We start from the raw sequence: 26,102 nt of genomic DNA, 5'->3' as shown, positions 1-26,102 counted from the left end.
CTCAGCAGTTATTTTTGTAGCTGCAGATAAACAGTCTGGGATGCTTCCCTCTACCTCCCTTCTCCCATCAGACAAAGAGAATAGAACCCTTGAGACATTGGGGAAAAAAGGCCTATACTTCAGCCATCTTGGCTTTTAGGGCCATCAATTATCAGAGACACATGCACACATGGCCAAGTACTCCTTAGAGCTTTTGTCTCAGGCAATCAAGGGCCATTTCAGGTCTTCCAGATGCTGAAGGAAAAGCGTTGGCCCTCTTTATTTTGGGAGCATTCTGCCAAGTGGCAAGACACTCCATTAAATGCAGCTGTGATGCTGCATAGGTTTGTGCCAGGGCAGCTGGTACTGCTTCAGTTCTCAGAAGATTTTCCTGGCGTAGGTAACAGCCCCTCCAGGATAACTTCAAATCTAACTTAGTGGATTGGATGCACCATTAGATAATTCAGCCTTATTTGATCCGGCAGCAGCTTCTCTCTTCAAGTCCCCTACCTGAAACAAATAAGTAACGCAAAAAGTTGAAACACATCTTGGTTTCTTCTGTGGCCAGGTTTCATAGGAACTTCCCATCTAAACCTGCCTTCATCCACAGCTGCATTCAGCATTCCTCCAGTAAGACTTTGAGGAGGCAAGAGACAACAGAAGCCTAGGGGTTCACATTCACCCTCACAAAAAAGGCAGTCCTTTCCTGACAAAACAGAGTCTGTGACTACCCTGCAGATGTCTCTCTTTTCCTTCTTTCCCGTAGCCTTTCAAATGCCCACAGGGTCTGGGAAAACATCACCCAAGAGACCTGGGTTCTTTCCATAATCAACTTAGATTTTTATCTGGACAAGAGTCAGGAAATCTGATCAGCTATTTGTGAACTTTCATCCCAGGGCTCTGGGTTTACCCGTTTCCTAGCAGACTATTTCTTTTTGGATTTCTAAGACTATTTCCTTTGTTACACGCTTCATGGAAAGTGCCTCTCTCCACCTGTGAAGGCCCATTCTACCAGAGCTGTGGCTCCCTCTAAGGCATTCTTCAGGGGTTTAGATAAAAGCGCCATCCTTGAAGCAGTCACCTGGTGTTCTGTTCATACCTTTACCAAACCTTACAAACTGGATGGCATCTCAAAATCCAGAGCCAGATTTGCTAAAGCCATTTTACATGGCTTAATTGAGAGCTTCTCTGCTCCTTCCATCTTGAGCTTTGGCATTCTCCCTCAAGTTATGCATACTGCAGCAAGTGAATAGAAGGACATAGAAAAGTTGTGTAAAATCTTACCATAACCATAGATGTCCTTTTCTTCTATATGCTGCAGTATTCTGCCCCCCCCCCCCAGTCTGTTTTGCTATGATGTACTGAAGATACAAATCCTTAGCCTGGCATTCCTCATGGGGCATTCAGTTCTGAGGGTGGTAACATGCGTATGTCACTTTTTATGGCCTGTGTGCGGCGTACCACGTACCCTTGAGTATTGAAAGACTTTTGTGTACTGGCTGATGCCGGGTGGCCTTATGGTGGAGGTCACTCAGGTTCTGAATACTGCAGCAGTGAAGAGAAGGACATCTATGGTTATGGTAAGATTTTACACAATTATTCTTTCTGTTAATAATGTAAAATGTTAGCCCTGCCCCAGCCATAAAACCACATTGATCCTTGTCTATCAATTTTGACAACACCTTTGCCATTCTTCTTGCTAGTGTAGCTGTAAACATCATGTGATCATTGTTTAAAATTGAAATTGGTCTATATGGGTAGCCATAATTTTAGGTTAGGTAGTGCCTCTGAGTGCGGCCATTGATTTGAGGCAACTGCTCCTATCTGGAGGTGTAAATTGGTTTTATGTGGTTATCCTAAGTTAAAACGGAAGGAGGATCTGAAAATGTATTTTGATTTGAGTGTTTTCATTGAAGAAAAAAGTCTTTGTAAATGTGACATAAATTCAAATGAAGATGAGAAGAAGCAACTGCTTAAAATATCAGTATGTCGAATGTTAGTGCATGGATGTAAACCAGAAAGTGTAAGTACACATTCAAAAGACTTGTCATGTATAATAGGTGGAAATAATAGCTTTCTATCACAATGACTACTCTGTATTATTGTGGAATGTAAATGGCCTTGAAGATATAGGCAAAATGCAAAACGTATTGGACTGTGTAAAGACATGTAGGATTGCAAATGATGATTATGTAGGAGCCTTATTTTGGTAGAAATGATGAGCATGTCATTTTGACATTAGGATTTCATGATGGACATTCAGCCAAATATCTCAGACAAAGGAAGAAGGAGGGTAGCTATACTAATTGCTAGAGGGGTTGCAGTACTAATAGGAGGAGAACCAGAAGCAATGGTAGTTTTGTGATAGTAAGGGACTGTTGGCAAGGGAGGAGGATAATGCTAGTTTGTATTTATAGCCTACTAAAAACTACTGTTGTGGAGCTTAAACTAATTAATTTGGGAGAAATAATAGACTTTTAGTAGGGCATATTATCTATAGGTGGTGACTGGTTCTTGACTGTGGGGATGTGTCAGGGGACCCAGAATGGAAAATATAACGAAAGAAGGTAGAGTTCTGAAGAAATGCATGAAAACGTTTGGAATAAAAGATAATTCAGTTGTAGGAAATCTGACAGAATTTACATATTATTCCCAAAATGTACAATAACTGGCCTAGACCAGACAGATTTTATATTTCATAAGAGCATGTATATTTAATTGAAAAACTGATAAAAACCCAGTAACTATTTAAGATCTTACACAGAAAATAACTGCACTAAAGATGCAGGTTAATGAAGTAAAAAAGAGACACAGGCACTTTCCTACTTCTAAAAAATGAGAAGAATATAAGGAATGGGTAGTGGATGTTCTTCAGAAGTTATTAGAGAATGAAAAAAATTCTTCATAAGGGATAGCTAGTGAATGGGATAAATTTAAAATGGAATAGAAGTGAGAGAGAGGTGGGAAACAAGTAATAGAAATTATTTAGAGAGGCTGTCAAAGGTTAAAGCATTGCAGAATAAGGGAAGTCAGACGAAACAAGAGGAGGAGGAACTGCAGAGTGCTAAAGGGAAAATAAGGGAATATTTGGATAATATGCAAGGAACTATTTTTTCTAGAGAACGCCAGGACAAAAATGACTTGAGCTTTACTATTATTTAATTGCTAGCTGCAGTGTCATTCAGTGATTATATAAATTTCAATTCAAATCCAAAGCAACCGGAGCACTAATGGACCAGGAGAGTAAAAAATAAAGAATGAAGTTTAATGAAGCACTTTTCGTCGAGTACACTGACTCGACTTCTTTAGATAAACAGTCTTAAAGCCTATGCTTAAGAACTCTATTGAACAATCGTGTGACAAAAAACATTAGCATATTAAATAAAATAATTAAGTCAATAACCATTTATAATTAACATTTTAACTATTTAACTTTAACAAATACTTTTTGAGAAACTTTTTAAAACAATGATCCTGCAGTTACTTAATGCAAAATCAAGTACACTCTAACACATTTGATTGTAGCCTGTGGTAACCAAAGCATATGTTTTAAAACATTTGATTAAACTACTTCAAATGAGCACTAAATTATTTTAAAAAGGGACAAAAAAAAAAACGCACTTGGTGACCTAGTGCAAAATAAAATATACTCTTAAGACATTTGGTTATAGATCATGAAAAACTAAACTATGATGTATATAAACACCTTCGACCATTAAATTACATTACTGCAAGTATATTATCAAAACTAATACCTTCATAGTAAAGTGCGTTTAAAACACGGAGGTAATAAAACCCATTCAGAATTATTTTTTTTACTAACCAATTCTCTTTGGGACTTAAAATTATCTACTCAAACTTTTTAATTTTAAGTAAGGTAAAATAGAACAAGTCTCATTTAACCGCATTTATATCACGTTATCGAAAGATGAAAATAGAGAATGCTATTTCATTGAACCTAAAATATCTAAACCACATATTATCTAACATTCAGAACAGCGAATTTTTTCCTTGGGGAAAAAAATTTCTATTCCGAGACACATACAACACAAGCACACCTAAAAAACATCAATACACAAACATACACTTATAATTGTACAACTAACCCTACACTAAACTATACATACACTACTATCTATCCATTTACCTTAGCCCAGACCCTAACCTTAAGGTCTGTCACTGTTGCACACTCACCTAACCCACTCCCTAATCCTAACAACCACACTATCGCACACTTACCTGAACCCGACCCATAAATCTCCACCACAGCGCTGAAATTAACGAAGCCACATAACCGGCCAACCGAATTCTTTCCCTAGGAAAGAATTCGGTGTTCTGCAGCTTCACTATTTTTTAGCGTTCGATTAAAACGGGTCGATATTAGAACATTCGAAGTTTTAAAACTTCGATGTTCTAATATAGACCCATTTAACCCCGAGGATGGTGGGCATCAACTCGGAGTTGCCAGTGCAGTTCTAACTGTTCCAATAGTAATGAAGTAGGTCCACCTCTTATGTCTTGGGTGATTTGATCAATTATTCTAAATTTGAATCTATGTGCTGGAAAGTTACTGATGTGCCTAGCCAAATCAAATGATTTCTTCCTAGGGGACTTCATTTATCCAAGCATAGTTACACTTCTAAAAATAGTTGCACCCAGAATTTCCTGGGCTTCACTAATACTCATACACTGGAGGAAATTATAAAACTACCCACTAGATGCTATAATATCCTTGACTTGGTCCTTGCCAACCTAGCCCCATGCTGCATTTCTTTATTCCCGATTAAGTATGCCCGCAAATCAGTTATCTGACAGGCTTACCGATACCACCCCACCATCAAATGAGACCACCTTTAGGGACTTCTCCAAGGCAAACCTACTTCATCTTGTTAAATACTTGTGTAAAATTCATAACAATCATTTGCAATTGGATCTAGCTGAGAGGGCTGCTGCATTCACCTCTGACTTTTACCAGCACTTGATAAGATGTATAGAAAAACTCAATACTTAGTTGCTCTAAATGTAGCTCTTATGCCACCCACTTCCTGTGCACTCGTGGCAGGTAGTTAAGAGGTCCAGGGGGGAAGGTGGAGCTCTAGAAGTCAGGCCAGGCAGTTGGAGTACGTATGGCAGGAATCCCAACAGTCATGATTGTAACAGTGTGTGTATTTGAAAGTTTACATTTATGATGAGCTGTAACAAAACTATACTTCAGTTTGTATGTTTTTGCAGATTTTTTCAGTGTGTTTGTGTGATATTTTGCCATTGGTTTGAACTCCATATTGGTGTTCTGCGTGTGTGTATAGGTGGAGTAATGTATTATTCTGCTTTTATTATAGATGGATTAATGCAAGCACCACCACAGATGCCCTCCCTTGCTATGTTCGATAGAAGAGGAAGATTCATGGACCAGAGAGGAAAGAAAGGAAGAGGCAACCAAGACAGAAGCGATAGCAGGTGACACACTAATTTTACTTCCACTGCTGGTTGTCAGACTGTGGGTTTAGTCATTCGTTGCACAACACATTCTACACAAACTTTGTTGGAAGAAGAAATACAGTCCTTATGCTGTTAATTCGCAAATTAAATTTTGCATGAGAATCTAAATGGCTTTTTATTGTGGATTCAGTGAATGTTTGGAACAGCTAGGCCAGTTTGATCTAGTACTGTGATTTGGTCATGGGATGTGAAATGGATATTATGTATTTAAGTTTTAGTAAACTATGGCCCTCTTTTGCACTGCTTATGAGGCGGGAAGAACCTTGAGTAGATTGGGGTTGGTTGTTGAGTTTTTAGTTTTTGTTGTGACAAACCAACAGTCAGACAGGTCACACGATGTGGTATTTGTGCTGAATTTCATACTTTGGATCTTAAACACGTTGAGTTCTTTGAGGTTGGTTCCTGATGTTCATCGTGCATACAGCTGCAGTAATCACAGATGGGTTTTCAGCCGTCAGGCGGTCCCTCGGTCAGCCGAATTCCAAAGTCTTGGTCCGGCGTCGGTTGTCGTCGCTTACTCCTCTGACGTCAGTAAGGCCAGAGTATATAAGACACAGCCGACGCCATGTTCTTCAGTCTTTCTTGCCGCGCGGTGCCCGAAGCAGAAGCAGTTCGCAAGTGCCGGTCGGCCAGCTCCTGAATTACGAAAAAAAATTGGAACCGAAGTCTTCTTTAAAGCTAAGTACCCCGTTGGGGAAACTTTTCTTGCCTCAGACCGATGTCAGAAAAAGTTAATAATTGTATTTCTTGTGGGAAGCAAATACCGCATAAGGATTTCCATTCCCGTTGCATACCTTGTTTGGGCCCAGACCACGACGTCTCGGGCTGTCGCTTTTGCGCTACCTTCAATAAACGCACTATCAAGCGTCGGGCGGAGTTCGCCCAACACTACTTTGGTAAAGCTTTTGATTATAAGATGTTGTCGGACACTCCGACTACCGTTTTGTCCAAAACACGCAAGGAAAAGGACCGACACGTGAGACCCGCGGTCCCCGCCGACACCACGCCAAAACAGGCTACACGTGGTCCGATTCTCAGCGAGACGCCTTTGCAGTCCCTGACTACCGATGACACTCCTTTGGCGGTGTTCTCTGTACCCGAGACCGCTGGGTCCTCGGTCCTTTCCCAGACTACAACCGAAGCCCCTGCTAATGTCGAGCCTACTAATGTGGACAGGTCCACCTCCACCCATGGTGTATTTAGGCCCTCATCTTCTTTTTCAATAAAGGCTTTTACTAAATCCAAAGCAGCCAGGCATCCCACGAGGCCTGTTGCACAGGGCCCATCTCCTGGACCCATGCCTAAGAAACAGGTGCTTAAAATGGCTGAGGATTTAATTACTCTTATCAGAGGTTCTCAGCCCTCCTGACAAGAGACCCAGAGTGGAGGAAGAATCTCCCTCTTCTGATCAGGGATCCATTTTATCAGAACATTCTGATGCAGAGGAACACTCTTACTCCCTTTTGAGGATTCAGATGCAGAACAGTCCATTCCTTCTGTATCCCTCCTGAGGATTTTTCTTTGGGGAAACCTTGCACACTTTGAGGGAACACTTCCATTGGGAAGGCCAAGACTTTTCAGATTCCAAGAAAAGACTTAGGGAATTTCTTTGGTTACCTCAGCACAGACCTCTGGCTATACCCCTGTTTTGGATGTACTGGATGATGTCTATTCGGAGGCTTGCCTTAACCCTGATTCTCTGCCTCCTGCACCAGTAAAACCTGATAGGTATTACAGAGTACCCAGCTCTCACCAATTTCTCTACAAAGGCCATAATGCTGACCCTGAAACCATTTCACAAGGCCCCAAGGGATTGAAGGCCTCCACTGCCAAGAATCCACTCCCTGCAGAAAGGGAATCCAGATCTCTAGAAAGGTGGGGTAAAAAGGTATATACCTCGGCCACCCTAGCCATGAGGGCCTTAAACTGTCAGTTTCATATGATTAAATATCAACAGTACCTGTTATCACAATTAAGGAACAAAATGTCTCAACCTGAACAACCAGATTTAAAAGAGTTACAGGATATGATGCATAGTGCGGAGCAAGTGGGTAAACACACCTTACAATGTGGTTATGATGCCCTAGAGGCTTCCAGTAGAGTGGCTGCCACAGGATCAGTCATTCGCAGACATGCCTGGCTTAGGGAACAAAATTTACGTGATCATGTGAAAGCTAAACTTCTTGATGCTCCTTTACAAAAGGATGTACTATTTGGTACTAATGCTGAGGACATACTACGGAAAATGGAAGAAAAAGCCAAATCTATGCAAACTGTCAAGGCTTTCTTACAGGTCCAACCACCACGTTTTAGCAGAAATTGGCCTTCAAAAAACTGTTCCTTTCCAGCCACTGACAAGCCCCAAAGAGGTAGATACAGACGCACAAGGGGCAGAGGGCAATCACAAGGATCATATAGAGGCAGACAATGGCAATCTCCAGCACCAAGAGGTGGTGAAGACAGTGCACAACAATACAGGAAGCAAACCCAATGACTCCCTCATTTCCATGCCAAGCAAGTCTCAGCTGACAGCACCTTTGGGAGGAAACTAGCATTATTTGCAAGCAATTGGCATATTGTCACAACAGACAAATGGATACTGGACATTATAAACAGAGGCTACAAATTTCAATTTCACACACTTCCAAAATGAGAGGCATGCCAAACCTGCCACAAAATCAAAGGGCAGAGGCACAACTGCAAATTTCAAAGCTCCTAAACATGGGAGCTATACAAAAGGTACCTACACACCAACAAGGTCAAGGTTTTATTCAACACTTTTTTTGGTACAAAGAAAAGGACCCGACTGGAGCCCCATTTTGGACTTATCCATCCTAACCACATTCCTACTTGTGCCAAAATTCAAGATGCTCACATTACAGCAACTTCTTCCCATGCTGGGCAAGGAGTTTTGGCTGGTAACATTGGACCTCAAGGAGGCATACCTGCATGTCCCAATCAGACAAAGCTGCAGAAGATACCTCAGATTTCTTGCAGGTTCAATCCACTATCAATTCTCTGCATTGCTCTTTGGCTTATCTACTGCGCCCAGAGTATTCACAAAGTGCCTGGCATCAGTGATTGCCTACTGCAGACTTCAAGGGATACAAATTTACCCTTATCTGGAAGACTGCCTGATCCAAGCGGACAGCAAACGCATACTACTGGAACATCTGGCATATGTGACACGGTTACTGCTTTCTCTGGGATATACCATCAACAAGGAGAAATCAAGACTAACACCATCTCAGAAAATAACCTTCCTGGGTGCCAACTTGGACACAAACACCCAGATGGCATATCTTACGCCAGAAAAACAAGGGCAACTATCGCAGTACTTCAAAACACTAGCAACCAGGCTTACTGCAAGGAAAATCCTGCAGGCTCTGGGATTCATGGCATCTTGCATTCTTCTAATCCCATGTGCAAAGCTGCATATGAGGAAACTTCAATGGTACCTAAAAAATCTATGGTCTCAACACAGTCACAGTTTGGAAGCAATTATACCAATAATTCCATGTTTGCAAAATGAATTTCTATGGTGGGCCCAAGCATGTCAAGTAAACACAGGCCTTCCATTCTGCAAGCCTCAAGCAAAACAAGTCATAACCACAGACGCCTCAGATTACGCCTGGGGGGGCGCACATGAAGGACAGATGCATTCAGGGCAGATGGTCCCAAAAGGAAAAGCACCTTCACATCAATCAAAAAGAAATGCTAGCAGTAATAAATGCAATTACAGCTTTCAAGGACTTCCTGCATCCAGGACAATTACTGATAAGAACAGTCAACACCACAGTAATGTGGTACATAAACAAACAAGGAGGAACACATTCATACCCCTTGTGCAGACTAGCCATGACTCTTTGGAACTTGGCTCTGGAAAGACAAATCGAACTTCAAGCACAGTACTTGCCAGGACTGGAAAACACACTGGCAGACACTCTAAGCAGAAATATGACAGAGCCACACGAATGGAAGTTACATCCTCAGGTGTTTACAGAGATAATCCAAGCGTGGGGGAGGCCAGACATAGATCTTTTTGCCTCCCACAGGAACCATCAACTGAAAAGTTTTGTTCAAGGACCTTTCATCCAAAGGCCTGGAAAGTGGACGCCCTTTCATTCAGTTGGACAGCATGGACAGTTTATGCATTCCCACCTCTGCCCCTTCTGCCCAATGTGCTTTTGAAAGCAAGAACAGACAAACCGAGGATGATACTGATTGCTCCAGATTGGCCAAGGCAACACTGGTATCCACTCCTGAGGAGCCTAACACATACTCCTCCCTGGTCCCTGCCTCTAATGCCTCTCCTACTGACTCAGAACAGCTACAAAACTCTTCACAGTCAGCTGAAAACACTCAACCTCGCTGCATGGAAAATTCCTTGACACCACAACAGTCCCTACTCCCCAAGGAGGTGCAGGATGTCATTTTGGAGGCCAGAAGACCATCTACTAGAAAAGCTTACTCCGCAAAATGGAAGCGGTTTTGCTGTTGGAATGAGAAAAGAGGCCAGGACCCTAGAAAATTGAACTTGCCTCAGGTTTTACAGTACCTAGCTGAACTGCTGAACAGTGGACTTTCATTTTCTTCCATAAAAATACATGCCTCAGCCATTTCTGCAGAATTCAACACGGATCCTCCTTTATTCTCTCACCCACTCTTACGACAGTTCCTCAGAGGGGCTAAGAATATAAGACCTCCAAGGAAGCAACCAATACCAGTCTGGGACCTTAATTACATACTAGAAAAATTAACATTGCCTCCCTTTGAACCTGCTGCCTCAACAGATCTGCAACATTGTTCTGGAAAACAGCTTTCCTTCTGGCCATCACTTCAGCTCGTAGGGTTTCTGAACTACAGGCCCTCATGGCGGTGCAGCCCTTCCTCATCTTCCATCAGGGCAGGGTTTCCCTTCGTACCAACCCTTCTTTTATGCCAAAAGTGGTATCCAGGGTAGCCTTAAATCAAGCCATACATCTACCTACATTTTATCCTAACCCTCAAAACAAAGGGGAGAGGCTGCTTCACACTTTAGACATCCATAGGCAGCTACGTTATTATTTGGACAGAACAAAGTCCTTCAGGAAATCAGAACAACTTTTTGTGTCCTATGCCATAGGGGCTCAAGGGAAACCAGTTACCAAACAGACCATTTCCAAGTGGATTGGCCACTGCATACGGTTTTGTTATTCCTATCATGGGAAATCTGTCCCGACTGGTATCAGATCTCACTCCACCAGGGCCACAGCCACCTCTACAGCCTTCCTCAGAGGCGTTCTTACTAAGGATATTTTGGAGGCAGCCACTTGGAGTTCTGTACATACCTTCACAAAACACTACCACCTACCCTTATATTCCAGAACAAGAGCAGGCTTTGCCACTGCTGTTTTGCAGGGCATTCTGGCTCAACCCAGTTCCTCATAGTACCTACCACCCTATGCATAGCTTTGGGACTCTACCCATCTGTGATTACTGCAGCTGTATGCACGATGAACATAGTACAGTTTTGTACCTACCATAAATGTAGATGTTCGAGTGCTAATACAGCTGCAGTACAGGTTTCCCTCCCTCCTTCCCCACTTGGTAAAGGCATGGGGCCTAACAACCTCTTCATACCACCTGACTGGGTTATCCTGCTATGTTTTATTTGCTTGCTTACACTGATTTTGCATTACATTGCATTGCCTGCATATGTAGATAAGCCTTATTTATGTATTGCCTTCCTTTTGGGGGCACCTGACATCTGGGGCAAGAAAGACTGAAGAACATGGCGTCGGCTGTGTCTTATATACTCTGGCCTTACTGACGTCAGAGGAGTAAGCGACGACAACCGACGCTGGACCAAGACTTTGGAATTCGGCCGACCGAGGGACCGCCTGATGGCTGAAAACCCATCTGTGATTACTGCAGCTGTATTAGCACTCGAACATCTACATATATGGTAGGTACAAAACTGTACTTTTTTGCCCTTCTTGGGATGTCTTGTTTATCTTCAGTCTTTAAAGGGAGAGTGTCAAGATTCCCTATAGCTCTCATTGTTTTGATTTAGCTGGTAGGTCAGGTGATCTTATTGTTTACATTCAGACAATTTTTAGTGTGATGGCTCAGGTTTCAGTACCTTGGGGGAAGGGTAATTTGCACTTAGGAAATGCTAACAGTTTCCTTTGTGTGTTCCTTTTATTTACAGCCCCATAGTGTTAGGAAAACATTATCACTTCACTTAGAAATGTAATGAAGTAGTGTTCATATGTTATTTCTTCTTTTCTTTGTATCTAAGTGGTTCAGTCTTTCATTTTGCAGGCAGACAGCAGTGGATTTTTTTAATACTCTCTGCAACATAGATGTTTAGTTGCTTGGGTTTACTGCTGATGTCAATAGATGCAGTGGATGCATTTTATGATATGATATGGTATCGAGCAGTGTTCATGTATTTATGCAGCTACTCATCAGGGTGCTTTTTACATGCATACCCATTTCAGTTTGTTGCTGTGGTGGATGTTATGTGATCCTATCTCGCCTACATTCTGAATGATGGGTTCGGAGCCGATCCCTCGGCTCCGACTCGGCACGCTTATGCCAAAGAGCGAAGTCTCTTATTGGCTGAGCTTAGGATGCAGCACTACCAGTCCCCCAGATCTCGTTTGCCGCTTCCCTGCGAAGACGTGGTCTCGAGCTGGCTGGGCTGAGTAGCTTTTATTAACTACTTTTCTGTCAGTTTTTTGCTATTTTTTGGTCACAAAAGCTGTTTTAACGGCTATCGCTCTTTTGTGTACGTTTGGATTGTGAAAACTGTTGTGTGTGATTGGGTTGAGTTTGTTTTCGGCCCCCCTTACATCCAGGGCCTTCCCGGACTGTCAACCTTTGAAAACTTTTCAGGGTCTCAAGTCTATAGTTGTTTAGAGTTCCCTGTCATTTACAGGAAGTGTTTGTGTTAAACTATAACTGTAAGCTTAGATTTATCATAAGTAAATCTATAGTTGTTTAATTTCCTGTCAAAGTTACTAGAATTGTTTAACATCATGTCTCAAACCCCTAGGCCTTCGGGCTTTAAAAAATGTTCGAAATGTGGTTTTAAAATGTCTATTACTGACGATCATTCGCTCTGTGTATATTGTCTAGGGGCAAAGCACTTGCAGGAGTCATGCAGCGTATGTCACGCTTTTTCCTCAAGGGTCCTCCAGGAGAGGAAAAATAAATTGATTCTTAAGGGGTTAATTAAACCCTCCTTTGAAGAAGCCTTGGCATCCTCTCCGGCTCCGGCCAAAGAAAAGGGCTTCGGTTCCGACCAGTCCGTCGGATCCGACTGCCAAGAGACTTAGGCAGGCCTCTCCTTCGGCTCCAAAGACTTCGGAGCCGAGGTCGAACGGTCTGCCTCGATGCCACCAGTATCGACTCCTCTGGCTTCGGAGCCGATGGCTGGGGCATCGAGGCGGGTCACCTTCGCGGCTCCGCTGCTCGGAGCCGACAAGGGTCGCCGCTCAGACACTTCCTCCTCGGCGCCGAAGTCTACCTCGGCACCGATGGAATCTGGTGTGAGTATTCCTCGGCGCCGATACTCATCGAGTCGCCTCGGAGCCGGTCCCCTAGCCCTTTGGGGCCGATGGAGAGGCCTTCTCGAACCCGTTCTGTTTCCTCTCGGTCTTCGAGAATGTCGGATTCTGATATAGACAGGGTGCTCCAAAGACTATTCCAGTCCCCAGTCTTCCAAAAATTTGTTTCGGTTCCGACCCAGTTGGCTTCGGAGCCGATGACCTTGGCCCACCCCATTGCCATTCCTCCTCCGACTGCTTGGCTCCGGAGCAGGTGCTGTTGGAGCCGGTGGAGATCTCAGGGTCGGCTCCGACCCTTACTCCAACCCGGGCCCTCGGGTCCGAGTTTGGTACGCGGACTTCTTCGGCTGGACCCGAGGGCGATGTTTCGGGACCTATGCTTTCGGTTCCGAGCCTCCCCCTCGGTGCTTCAGCTGCGGGACTTCCGTCGGCTATCACGGCTCCGGAGACCGGACACTCCCAGGATTCTGGGGGTCCGGCTTTCAGGGCCATGAGGAGTGCCTTGGCCAAGTCCTCTTCGGCCATCTCTCCGGCTTTACCGGCACCTTCCCTGGGCGTGGAGACTGGGTCTTTGGCAGTCCCCCTGTCTGTAGCCAGCGGAGCCCCTAGGCCTGAGGTTACCCCCAGTGGGGGTTCCCCTCCTCCTGAGGGTTCTTCGGAGTTGTCTTCAGAGGAACCCCCAAGGAAGAGATCGTGCAAGAGGAAGCACGTGGACTCCCGAGTCTATTACATCAGACACTGATATGGATGATGCAGAGGGATCCCCGAAGTCGTCCTCGGATGATGTCTCATTCGCAGACATCTTAGAGATCCTCAAACAACGAGGCGGCTGGATATCCAAACCCCCCTCTGCGGACGAGTCAGTGCTCCTCAAGGCCTTTGGAGCTCAGCCCTCCGCCTCCTGGGTGTCTCCGCCTCTTGACGAGCTTCTGGATTTAGTTTGTCGAAGGGCGTGGGAACATCCAGATACCGTGGAACCAGTCCCTTCTCGTCCAAATAAATTTTTGTCTGCTCCCCCCGAGAAGGAGTTCCTTACTAAAGGCGTGGCTGTAGATGCCATGGTGGTGGCATCTGCTACACAACAGGACATGGCAGAGGCTTCAACGTCCGTCCATCCTCCTAATAAGGAGTCTAGGAGTATGGACAGGTACGGGAAGCGCACCCTGACTTCAGCGGCCTTTACCTTAAGGTCTCTGAATTATTTGGCACATTTTACCAGGCTTCAGAGGGATCTGGTCAAGGAGTTGTCAGATTCCCTCTCGGTAACCTACCTGAGCAGCTAGCCCAGTCGGTTAGCTCTCAGTTGGCTATCCTTACGTCAATTTCTAACTCGTCCATGAGGCTCATTTCCTATGCGGCCGAAGGCGGTAGAGCGGCAGGCACAGGCGTGGCTCTCGAGACAAGCCTGGCTCCGCTTGTGTCAGTTTGGAGGCCTTCAAATCTTCCTTCGCCGCTCCCTTTGATGGGTCCTCATTGTTTGGACCCAAGGTGAAAGACACCCTTACCGCTGTGAGCAAGAGGGAAAAACTTTATCTGCCGTAGGTGCCCGTTATTCCACTCCCTTCGGCCTTACCCCAAGGCTAAAGGAGGGGAAAATGTGGTTCCAAATCTCGCAAGTTTTTCTCCCAACAGCAGGAAGATTCCCGTCCAGAGGCAGAGGACGGGAAATTTTTCAGGAGACGCCGTCCCAGAGGCGGCAGAGGGCCCCGCAATTCTGGAGACCGCGAGTCCTTTCGTGGCTCTTCAGCCTCCCACACGTCATGAGGGATTGCCCGGCTGTGCTGCTCGAGCCAGTCGGGTGTCGTTGCCAAGCACCTAAAAGCCTGGGAGTCAATCACTCAGGACAGATGGGTGCTCGGATCATTGCCGGAGGTTACACCATCCCATTCACATACTCACCCCACCGTCCAAGAGAATCCCGGACCCACCACCCAGTCAAAGGGAAATAGCAGCCGCAGAAGCTTTAAAGCTGCTAGAAAAGGAGTCATCCAACCGGTCCCCACAGACCAGATCGGATCAGGAAATTACTCCAGGTTCTTTTTAGTGCCAAAAAAGACAGGGGACCTGAGGCCAATATTGGATCTCAGCACACTGAACCAATCCGTCACGAAATCCAAATTCGAATGGTCACGTTACAATCCATTCTCCCATTATTGGAGAAGGATGTTTGGATGTGCTCCATAGACCTCAAGGACGCCTATTATCACATACCGATACATCAGGCGTCCAGAAGGTATCTGCTCTTCAGCCTGGGAGTCAGTCATTACCAATTTTGCGCTCTGCCCTTTGGTCTCACCACAGCCCCCAGGGTGTTCACCAAGTGTTTGGCAGTAGTGACGGCTCACCTGAGAAGTCTTGGATTCCAAGTGTTTCCCTATCTCGACGACTGGCTCCTGACTGCCACCACCAGGCATCTACTAATGGACAACCTCAAAGCCACCATCCCCCTGGGTGTTTCCCTGGGGATTACATTCAATTGGTCAAAGTCTGTCTTGCTGCCCTCTCAACGCATAAAGTTTATAGGAGCAGAGATAGACTCAAGATTGATCTGGCGTCTTTCTTCCTGCCGAAAGGATCCGAACTTTACAGGGCCAAGTTCAAGCTCTGATCTCGAGATCCAAAGCCCCAGCCAGGATGGTTCTACAGGTTTTAGGCTCAATGTCTGCCACAGTTCTTTTAGTTCCTCTAGCAAGATTACACATGAGGATTCTTCAGTGGCTCTTGTCAACTCAATGGTCTTTACAGGATCTTCCCCTCAATCATCACATCATGATTACGGAAATATGCAAAAGGGACCTGCGCTGGTGGCTTCAGACATCCAACTTGGATCAAGGGAAACCCTTTGTCCTCCCCCCTCCAGTGGTTACCCTGACGACAGATGCCTCCCAGATAGGGTGGGGGGGGCATTGTCTGGGCAGGCTAGTTCAGGGCTCCTGGCTTCCGGACGAAGCTCTTCTCCACATCAACGTGTTTGAGATGAGGGCTGTACTTCTATCCCTACAGGCCTTACACAAGTTTCTTCCTCAGGGCATCATCGCCATCCACACAGACAACATGTCGGTGGTTTGGTATCTGAACAAACAAGGAGGGACCAGATCACCCCTTTGCAGAGAGGCCATGAGAGTGTGGGAATGGGCTGTAGCTACCAACCGCTTCTTGGTAGCGACCCACATCCCGGAAAGTCAAATGTATTGGCGGACAAATTAAGCAGGACAATTCTCTCTCCTCACGAATGGTCTCTAAACCGCACAGTAGCAGCCCAGGTTTTCAAGAGATGGGGACCGTGCTGCGACCTATTTGCAACTCCACAAAACGCCAAGTGCCAAAGGTTCTTCTCCTTGATTCCACATCAGGAAGTACCAGCCATGGATGCTCTAGCACAACCTTGGCCAACAGGGCTACTTTATGCCTTTCCTCCAATTCCACTTCTTCCCAAAGTTATTCAAAAGCTTCTCAACTGGGGTCTTTAATGATTCTGATTGCCCCATACTGGCCTCGTCAGATATGGTTTCCTTACCTGAAGAAGCATGCAGTGGACGATCCGTGGACCTTAGACCTGATTCCGGACTTGCTAATCCATCAGTCGGGACATTGGCATCAGTCCCTTCAATCCTTGAAATTGACAGCTTGGCTCCTCCACTTCCGACCTTAGTTAGAAGGCACACACTAGATCCGGAAGTTGTTCACATTTTATCTTCGCCCACAAACCCACCACTAACAAATTGTACCTCAGTAAGTGGAAGAGGTTTGCTATCTGGGCTCAACTCAAGGGCTTAGACCCTATCACTGCTCCTGTCCCAGAGGTTTTGAAATTCTTAACATCCCTGTTTAATCAGGGATCTTCTGTCTCAACCATTAAAGTCCAACTAGCGGCTATCTCTAAATTCCACGAATCCATGGATCCTCCTTTGATGAGCAGCAGACTATGCAAAACGTTCATTAAAGGTGCGAGTCTATTAAGACCACCAGTTTTTCATCCTGCACCTCCGTGGGATCTTGATTTAGTGCTTCGCATTAACATCTCCCCTTCGAACCGGCTGCTACATGCGAGTTAAAATATTTGTCTTGGAAAACGGCATTCTTAGTGGCTATTACTTCTGCAAGAAGAGTTTCAGAGCTTCAAGCCCTGTCTATTAAACCACCGTACTTGATTTTCCACAAGGATAGAGTATCACTTAGGCCTAATCCATCCTTTGTCCCAAAGGTCTGTTCTAGTTTCTGTCTTCAACAATCTCTAGAGCTACCAGTTTTCTTTCCAAAATTCTCCAATGAAGCAGAATACACTCTCCATAAATTGGATGTTCACAGGCAATTACGCTTCTATTTAGACAGGACTCAGCAACTTCGTAAGTCAGACCAGTTGTTTGTGTCCTTCTCAGATAATAAATTGGGCCAAACCATCACAATAGCCACTATCTCAAAATGGATCAGAGATTGCATAGCTCAGGCCTATTCTTCTTGAATAAGCAACTTACAACATCTATCAAAGCTCATTCTACCAGAGCTATGGCTACTTCTATAGCCTTTCATTCCAAGCTCGCTATATCGGAAATTTGTGCTGCGGCTACTTGGTCCAACCCGCACACTTTCATTTCCCACTACAAATTAGATGTGGCATCTAAAGGACGAGCATCATTTGGTTCCACGGTACTCAGGAGTGTTTTCCAGTGAGCCACCCAGGATTCAGGTGCTAGGGACGCTGTCCCATCATTCAGAATGTAGGCGAGATAGGATCACATAACATCTTTTAGTTATGTACTCACCATAACTTCAGATGTTTGGGATCCATCTCGCCTACATTCCTGATACCCACCCTCCTTCCCCCTGCCTTGGAGATCAGAAGAGATTGAACGGTTTTGAGTTCTACTGTTTTTATCTTGTTTCATCTGACAATGTTATATAAGCAGGGCGTGCATGTGTGCATGTATGCGGACAAACTAGATCTGGGGGACTGGTAGTGGTGCATCCTGGGATATAGTAAGCTCAGCCAATAAGAGACTTCGCTCTTTGGCATAAGCGTGCCGAGTCGGAGCCGAGGGATCGGCTCCGAACCCATCATTCAGAATGTAGGCGAGATGGATCCCAAACATCTGAAGTTATGGTGAGTACATAACTAAAAGTTTCTATTGCTGTTGGTTATATGAAAAACTGACACAGCAGTTACAGGAGATGTTCTTAGGTGAGCAGTACAGGAAGCATTAGTGCTGATGGTGGAAGTAGGGTTACCACCTGTCCCACTTTGCGAGGGACAGTCCCTCTTTGGGCAGTTGTGTCCTGCAAAACAATTGTAAAAATGGCAAATGTCCTGAGATTTTAGGACAAAATTATTTCCTATATTTTATATAATAGTTACATAAAACAGTTATTCTGTATCTGAAACGCCTAAATGTTATAAGAAACAGAATAAACAACTAAAATGCTACAAGAATAAGCTTTTATTTAGGCAAAAAAGTGAAGTGTTCTGTCCTTTGTACTGGCCGTGGGAATGTTTCAGCCTGCAAAATCTGACGTTTGTACCAAAAATGTCCTACTTTGGGCATTTGAAAAGGTGGCAACCCTAGGTGGAAGAAAAAAAGAACACTTACATTGTAGGCACTCAACAGGTAAGTTAGCTTCCAATACTAGGCATATGGAAAGATATTGTTCCTCACTGATGAGGAATCACTCCGGTACTAATTCCGATACATAAACAGTGTTTCAGGGAGAGGATTTATAACCGGTCATCTGTAATACCACATGTTCTTCTTGGGTACTACCCAGACAGAACTTTAATGAGCTTATTGCAAGGATACTTTACAAGTGCTTTCAGAATGAGAAAAGGTATGAGCCAGAACTAAGGCCCAAGTTAAGCCCAGTAAGTAAGTAACAGAGACAGGAGAAGCTAAATGTTTAACTTTCTGCTTCTTTTTGACAAGAAACGCCGTAGATGCAGACCCAACCCATTTCAGGCACATCACCCCAGGAACAGAGACTTCACCATCCCTTCCTCAGAAAGCGCCAAAAGTGGCTCTTTGCCCACCAGGGAGTCTTAATAGCCACAGAGGATGTGTTTAACCTCTGGTCCATGTTGGCTGAAGGGATAATACCAGAGCATTCCAAGGAAGAAAATTATAAGTAGTCTGAGGAACCAGAAATGGCCACATCAGGGTCATCTATCTGTGGCTGAAGGAAAGTATCATTCTGCTGAAGAGGCAGAGTTGTTCTATGGTAAAGCTGAGAAAAAACTGTGAAACCCAGGAATCGATGACAGCAGAAGTATACCTCTCAATTGTCCAAAGTTTGGCAGGCTGTCCAGAATTTTGTATCTTACTTTTGGTCTGCTCCTCGTAAATGTTGTGGTTTTCTAACAAATTTTTCAGGACTGAAGTCAGTAGATAATACTAAATAATAGATATCCGAGTTGCCAACTTCATATGTTTTAGAAAATAGTGTAAAATCTGTCCGTCCAGCAACTTTCTAAGTTTATTGGAACAATATTTAAAATCTCTCCCTATTTTTGGGTCTTTGCCTCCCCCATTTTTCTCTGGCTTTGTCCAAATTTCTTGCGCTGAGAGGTATGAGCAACAGTCAGTGAATGTTAAGTATCAAAATATAGTCTTTTTCTCATTAAAAAAAAACTGTAACAAGACGGACTTGCCCAGCCCTTAAACTAATTTATACACTTGTCATTGAAAAAAAAAATAGAGTAAACTTAAGAAAAAAAAAAAAAAAACAAGTTTACACTCAGAATTGTCAAGTGACTGTCCAGAAAAATAAATTCCCCAGTTTTTGTCAGAAAAGTACTGTTGTAGTCATAAAATTAATAGTGTACGTTTTTTTTCCACTCCAAAGGGAATTTATCCTTTCAGCAATGGAAAAGGAAGCCAACCATCAATTCTCAAAAGCCAGCAAGAAGAGTGCTCTTCAGTGGCAAGAAAACTCAGAAAGGTTTGGCAACCAGACACTGATTTTTTTCCAGCTCGGCTTAAGCTGAGACCAGTCTGAAGATGTGGAAGGTGACCATAAGCTTTAAAAGGTGGTTAGCTCTTACATCTGAGGCTACTGTAGTAATCTAACTAAAAGCATCATATTTTATACATCATGCATAAACCTGCCTGGACAGCATTTTTATGGTGCAGCTGTGCAGCATCCACATAGAGAAACCTAAACCCCCCCCACACACACACACACAGATGTGCCCTGCAGTTATAGTCAATTTACAAAGGCCATGTTGGGCTGAATTCAACTCTAATATCGGGTAATATTTCTTTCCCTGACAACATTTATACAAGTCCTAGTCTCAGTCCTATCCTATCCACGCATTGAGGCTGTTCATGGATGATGGATCTCAAGGGAATCCTTGGAGCCTGTCTCTGCTAGCCAGTGTTTATATATGTATATATATATATATATATATATATATATATATATATATATATATATATTAGTTGTGTATGAAGACAAATCCCCTCATTAGACCATGACTCCCCTTAGGAAGCATCACCACTGAATCCCAACCCTAGGATGGAGACACCCATCCCTCCCTGCCACTCCCATCAGTCAACCAAGCCACTAATCAAATCTAGGTCATCTGGGCTGTAGTTTGAGTTTTTAGCCCTCTGTGCCATTGAAGCATCTTTAGTCAAGATATTCTTGAAACATTTTTGTGAAAAGACCCCTCAATAATGCTTCTCTCATTTTGTTCTGTAAGGCCTAATATCTTTTAGGTGAAAGTAGACAACAGACTCTGAAGCATGTCTATGTGTATCAGAACATGTGAAATATATGTATTTTGATATAGAATGTCATCAATTTCAATAATGAAGTTTTGAAATTCAGTCATGGCAGCACTGGCTCTCATGAAGATACAGCAGATAACTTCATGAAGGAACTCTATGCCCATTTAGATAAGTGAGTACAGCTGGTAGTCCGTACAAGAACAAAGAAAATTGTGAAATTCAAAACAAACTTCTCTGGTGCTCCTCTTATAATAAAAGGGAAAAAAATCCTCCCTAAATAATACATCAGATCCAAAAATGTAACATCAAGGATAATATAAATATTAGTAAAACCAGAGGCCGGCATAGTTGGAGAAAGCCCTAATTCCAGGCCAGATGATTTGGGTCCCATTAGCAGCTTGAGTGCTTGTGACACTGGCAGAGAGGGTTAGATGTGCATGTCCCCTGGGAGGGTGTTCATATAGGGGGAGGCATGTTCCATAAAAAGGAGTAGCCAATAGATGTGACAGAGGAACCCAGAGGAGGGAAGGTATGTTGAGTATAAACTCCAAAATTAAAAACATATTCTGCAGGAAGCGGTCAATGGCACAGCCTCCCAGGGTTGGCTCTGTGGCAGCCCCAGGCTTAGAATGGAGCTAGTTTGGGGGCAGTAAAAGAGGCTGGTACACCCAGTGATGGACAAGAGCACTGGGGTAGCCATAAAGTATGACGTTCTGTTAAGAAATTAAGGAAAAACACTTAAATCTACAAATGTAGCTCATAAACACGTTAATGACAAACTAAGGGAAATTAAAAATCCTTCTTTAGTTATGTTAAGAAACTAAGGAATAACATCCAACATTGCTCTGAACTTATTCAAAATGGCCCCACCTATTCAGACCTAAAAGATATTGCCAAAATACTAGCAAACAAATTCAGTGCTAGTTTCTGACAATATTGGTCGATTGACTGATTTTTCTGGTAAATCATTAAAGGTTACAGTGATTTTACATGGGAGGGGACAAAATATGAAGCAGTAACAGAAACACTCTTCAAATCAGAGACAGTTGAGAGGAATGGTAACAGTCTGCGAAATCATGGCCAGATGACAGCAGATGAAGTACACAGCAGTTTGTCCTGCAGATGTGTCCACTGTTTATATATGGTGGACTTCCAGTTAAAAAAAAAAAAAAAAAAAAAAAAAAAAACACCTCGTACTCTCACTGATACCTAATGCTGCTCTTTTGTCATCAGCCAGTACACCTGCACTCACCGTACTTGGCAGCGGTTTATGTACTACTGCTCACAGCAGCAGTTTCTATACTCTTGTGCATCCTATACTCATACACTGCTGTTTATATTAACTTGTACACCCTATACGATCAGCAGCATTTTAGATACTCCTGTACTGCCTATAATCAGACAACTTTTTTGTACACTTGTGTACTCTATACTCATCAGTTTAAGTGCTTCTGTGTACCCTGCAACATATGTTCAGTCAAAAACCTAAAACATGAACCTGGAAATAATCCTGTCCTCAAAATTTCAGATATTGTTTTTACATAGAATAAAGTATAATTACCTGGCAGACTTCTACAGCATAACCTAATAATATGCTAATAGAATCTTTGGTCCATATGTTCTTAACAAGCTTTCAATCAAAGAGGCCATTTAAATGCTCAGCCACATTACCCAATATTGATGATCTCTTGTCAGATTCAAAACCACCATTGTTGAAACAGCCTTCTCTAAATTGACCCCAGCAATATGGAATTACCAGCATCTGAAATGAGACAAGAAGGCATGCTATAGAGTTTCAAAAATATACGGAACAGCAGCTTGTTCAAAGAAGCATCATATTCCTGGTGTAAAAAAGGTAGCCTAAGCATACATCACATCAAGCAGGCAAGAAACTCAAGAGGAGTCAGTTATGTTAAATCACGTTTATCCCACAGTGCTGTTCAACTCATGCTATAATGTGTAAATAAAATTTTTACTATTCTCTCTCTCTAGTAGACCTGAGTGAAATGGGAACAAGCCCCACACCCTGCTGCACCCCTTGGTTAATATAACATCCACCGTGAATGTATAGCCTTATTAAAGTTTGGAATTTTTGCTGAAATGTATGTCAGTCAATTGGAACGCTAAACTGTATGAATGCAGATGTAGAGATGTTAATATTGACTTTGGGAACCCATTCATTTAGGATGTAGAAGACATCTCGTACATGACTTGGGACTCTGTCAGTGCATATGCTTGGGTACAATGCAGGTATGGGGTCCAAATGCAGAAATGATAAATCAGCAAGTGAAGGAGAGTAGTATTGCTGGAAATGAATTCATCCTCAAGTCTTTGTGAGTACCTTCAAGAGGTGGACCCTGTTTTTCACAAAATTTCACCAAGATGACACTGATATATAGACTGTATTTTATATAGCATATATCATGGAAAGAAGTAAGTTAAAAAATAAAGATGGTGGGGTGCACAAGACCCAGGATAAAAAAGTAACCAATCCTGGTAAGTGCACTGGTGCCAGGACTGGAAAAAATGACAGTGTAGAATTCTCAAGATAGGGAAACATTCCTACAATGGGGCTAGGCCAGTCCCAGGGGGAGGATGGCCCTTTTGTTGTAGAAGGAGGTAGCAGTCCACAAAAATCAGAAAAACTGATAAGCCAGAAAAGAGTAATACAGACAATAGAGTGGACTATTAGGTTCATAGGTAAGTACTAGGCTATATCTGCCCAAGGGCATTTATAAGCCTAGCCAGAATGTGTTGGCTTTCACCACCCCTTTAGATTAGTTCTCTGTGCCTCTGTCCAGCAGAGCCATTAGTTCCCTGGGCCACTGTCCAGCAGAGCCACTGCAGTGATCCCTGGGGTAAATTTTCTGTTTCCCATCCACCTGTAAAGGTTTCTCTTGAGTGTTAGTGAGGGCCTCTGCCTGATATATATTGGAATCCTGTTCCAAAGCATGGGGAGTCTCTGGGACAGGAATCTGTCCCTCCAGCATGTCCTATTTATCTTTGTGGTGAGGTTATATCTCTAGAGCGTGTGGCTCCCTGGGATTTTTTTTTTTTTTTTTAGGTGGAGCATGTCCTCCAATTCTGGGTTGGACATTGCCTTGTATGTCAGGCAGAGATCACCTCTGAGTAAGCGGTATGCAACCGAGTACAGCTGGAGTTTAAGTCAGGCTGCATAGGGCATCTGAGGCCAGTAATCCTCTTGTTGAGGTACTTTTGTGGTCTTTCCAGCTTTTGCAGGTGTCTTGTAAGGTACATCCCAAATGGAGAGTTGTATTCTATAATGGGTCTAATGAGTGATGAGTAGAGAGGCACAAAAACCTCTTTTGTTCTAGATGCAACCCCTTTTGTGATTAGGTGGGCCACATAGAAGGATTTTCTAACCACCTTGGCAATATGATTATCAAAGGAGAGATTACTATCTACTTGGGTCCCCAGATCCGTTATTACATTTTCTGTGTTTAGGGGACTACCACCTATGTGGTAGTTCGCGGGTACTTTGTTTTTTCCAAAGAGGATGACTATGCACTTTTTGGCATTTAGCTTGAGGCCATGATTTTGACACCAGGTATCCGTCTCAGTGAGACCCATGTGGAGGGTGTCTGTATCAGCCGGAGAATCAATTATGGCCCCTAGTTTGCAGTCGTCTGCGAACTTGGTCAGCCATAGTCCTCCTGTGCTTCCCTGTACCTCTGAAAAGTATATACCGAACAGGAGGGCTCCTAGGACTGAGCCTGGGGGATGCCACTTGTAACCGGTTTAGAGTCTGACGTAGAGCCTGCAACTCTCACCATGTGGATTCTATTCATGAGCCAGTTGGCAACCCATCTTGTGACGTAGGGGTTTATGTTCAAGCTGGTGAGCTTGTCTATAATACTAGAATGGGGAATGGTGTTGAAAGCCTTTGCAAGGTCTAGGTAGGCTGTGTGGACCTACTTTCCCTCTTCTAATGCCTTGGTAATCATCTCAAAGAAGTCCACCAAGTTTAGGAGGCATGATCTGCCCTTAACAAAGCCAAACTGGGTAGGGTCCAAGGTTTGGAGGTTCCCAATATCTCTGTTAATGTGTTCCATGATGATGCGTTCCATAGCCTTGCAGACCAGGCTAGTCAGGCTTATAGTGCGATAGTTCCCGGGGTCCATTGTGGCCCCACCTTTGTGGAGTGCAATAACTGTTGCTCTGCACCACTCTGTGGGTACATAGCCTGTAGAGAGGCTGAGTTTGAACAGTATGTTTAGGTGAGGGGTTAGTTCATTTTGGAGCTCTTGTAAGACACAGCCTGGGACACTGTCCGGTCCCATTGAAGCTGTGATGTTAAGTTGTCTATCTCACCTTCATTCTTGCTGGTTGGGTTCGGAGTCGATCCTTGGCTCCGACTCGGCCATCTTCAAAAGCTCGAGAGCTGCTTACTGGCTCGAGGCTCCCCTATATCCCATGATGCCTGGCACTAGATACCCAGATCTCGTTTGCCGCTTCTGCTGCAAGGTTGTTCTACTGGCTCAGGTCGTATAAGTTTTATTATTATTATTGTATTTTTTTGTTCATACTGTATAAGTTAGTGTAGAATTAGTCGTTAGTTTTTACTATTGTAGATACTTTTCTGTCTAGTTAAGCGTACCCTTCCTTAAGAAACTCGTTTAAGTTAGTTTCCCCTCCCCCCCTTCTCTCCCTTCCACAGAAAGGTTCTTTCCGTTTAAGTTAGAGGTTAACCTTTCTTTCTATCTCCCTCAAAAAAAAAAAAAATATATATATATATATATATATAATTTTCTTCTAATTAATCACTGTTAGCGTTTAGTGATAGTTTCTCGGTAGTTTTTGTTGTTGTGGTACTTGTAGTGGGTTGTGGTAACTGTAGAGTGTTGACTTTTACTGTTGGTTACCTTAACAATCTGTGTGAAAAATTTTTCCTTTGTTTTCTCCTAAGATGTCCAAGGATCCAAAACCGTCCGGATTCAAGAAGTGTGACTCATGCTGTTAGAAGATGTCTCTGACAGATGGTCACACTTCTTGTGTTTATTGTCTGGGCGCTGTGCACCTGCAGGACTCTTGCTCGATCTGTCATGCCTTCAGTCCAAGAGTCCTGCAGGAGCGCAAAAATAAATTGATACTGAGGGGTATGCTTAAACCCCAAGATTCACCGGTGAAGGCTCAGCCGGTAAAATCTTCCAGGCCACCTAAACTGTCGGCTCCCTATTTGGAGCCTTTGTTGGGTGAAGCCACACTGTCCATTTCGGCTCCGGCTGGAACCAATGTCCCTCCCTCCCAGTCGGCTCCGACACGATCTTCGGAGCTGGCTGAGAGTCGAAAGAGATCCAGGTCTCTCTGCCTTTGGAGTCGATACATTCGG

The 26,102-nt window shown here is 43.8% G+C and overlaps 1 protein-coding gene across 2 annotated transcripts in view; it reads left to right on the top strand.

The window, feature by feature from the left end:
* CCAR2 (cell cycle and apoptosis regulator 2) overlaps positions 1–26,102 on the top strand; it is a 2,452,621-nt gene that overhangs the window by 679,155 nt on the left and 1,747,364 nt on the right. For both annotated transcript variants that reach the window (XM_044082935.1, XM_044082934.1), the window contains one exon: positions 5,319–5,436. In XM_044082935.1, the coding sequence (XP_043938870.1) occupies positions 5,319–5,436 (118 nt within the window). The remainder of the gene's footprint in view (positions 1–5,318; positions 5,437–26,102) is intronic.

The sequence above is a fragment of the Protopterus annectens genome, chromosome 9.part0 (assembly GCF_019279795.1).
Source record: "Protopterus annectens isolate FY-2018-M chromosome 9.part0, PAN1.0, whole genome shotgun sequence".
Taxonomy (NCBI): Eukaryota; Metazoa; Chordata; order Ceratodontiformes; family Protopteridae; genus Protopterus; species Protopterus annectens.
This window is presented reverse-complemented; position numbering and strand designations above follow the sequence as displayed.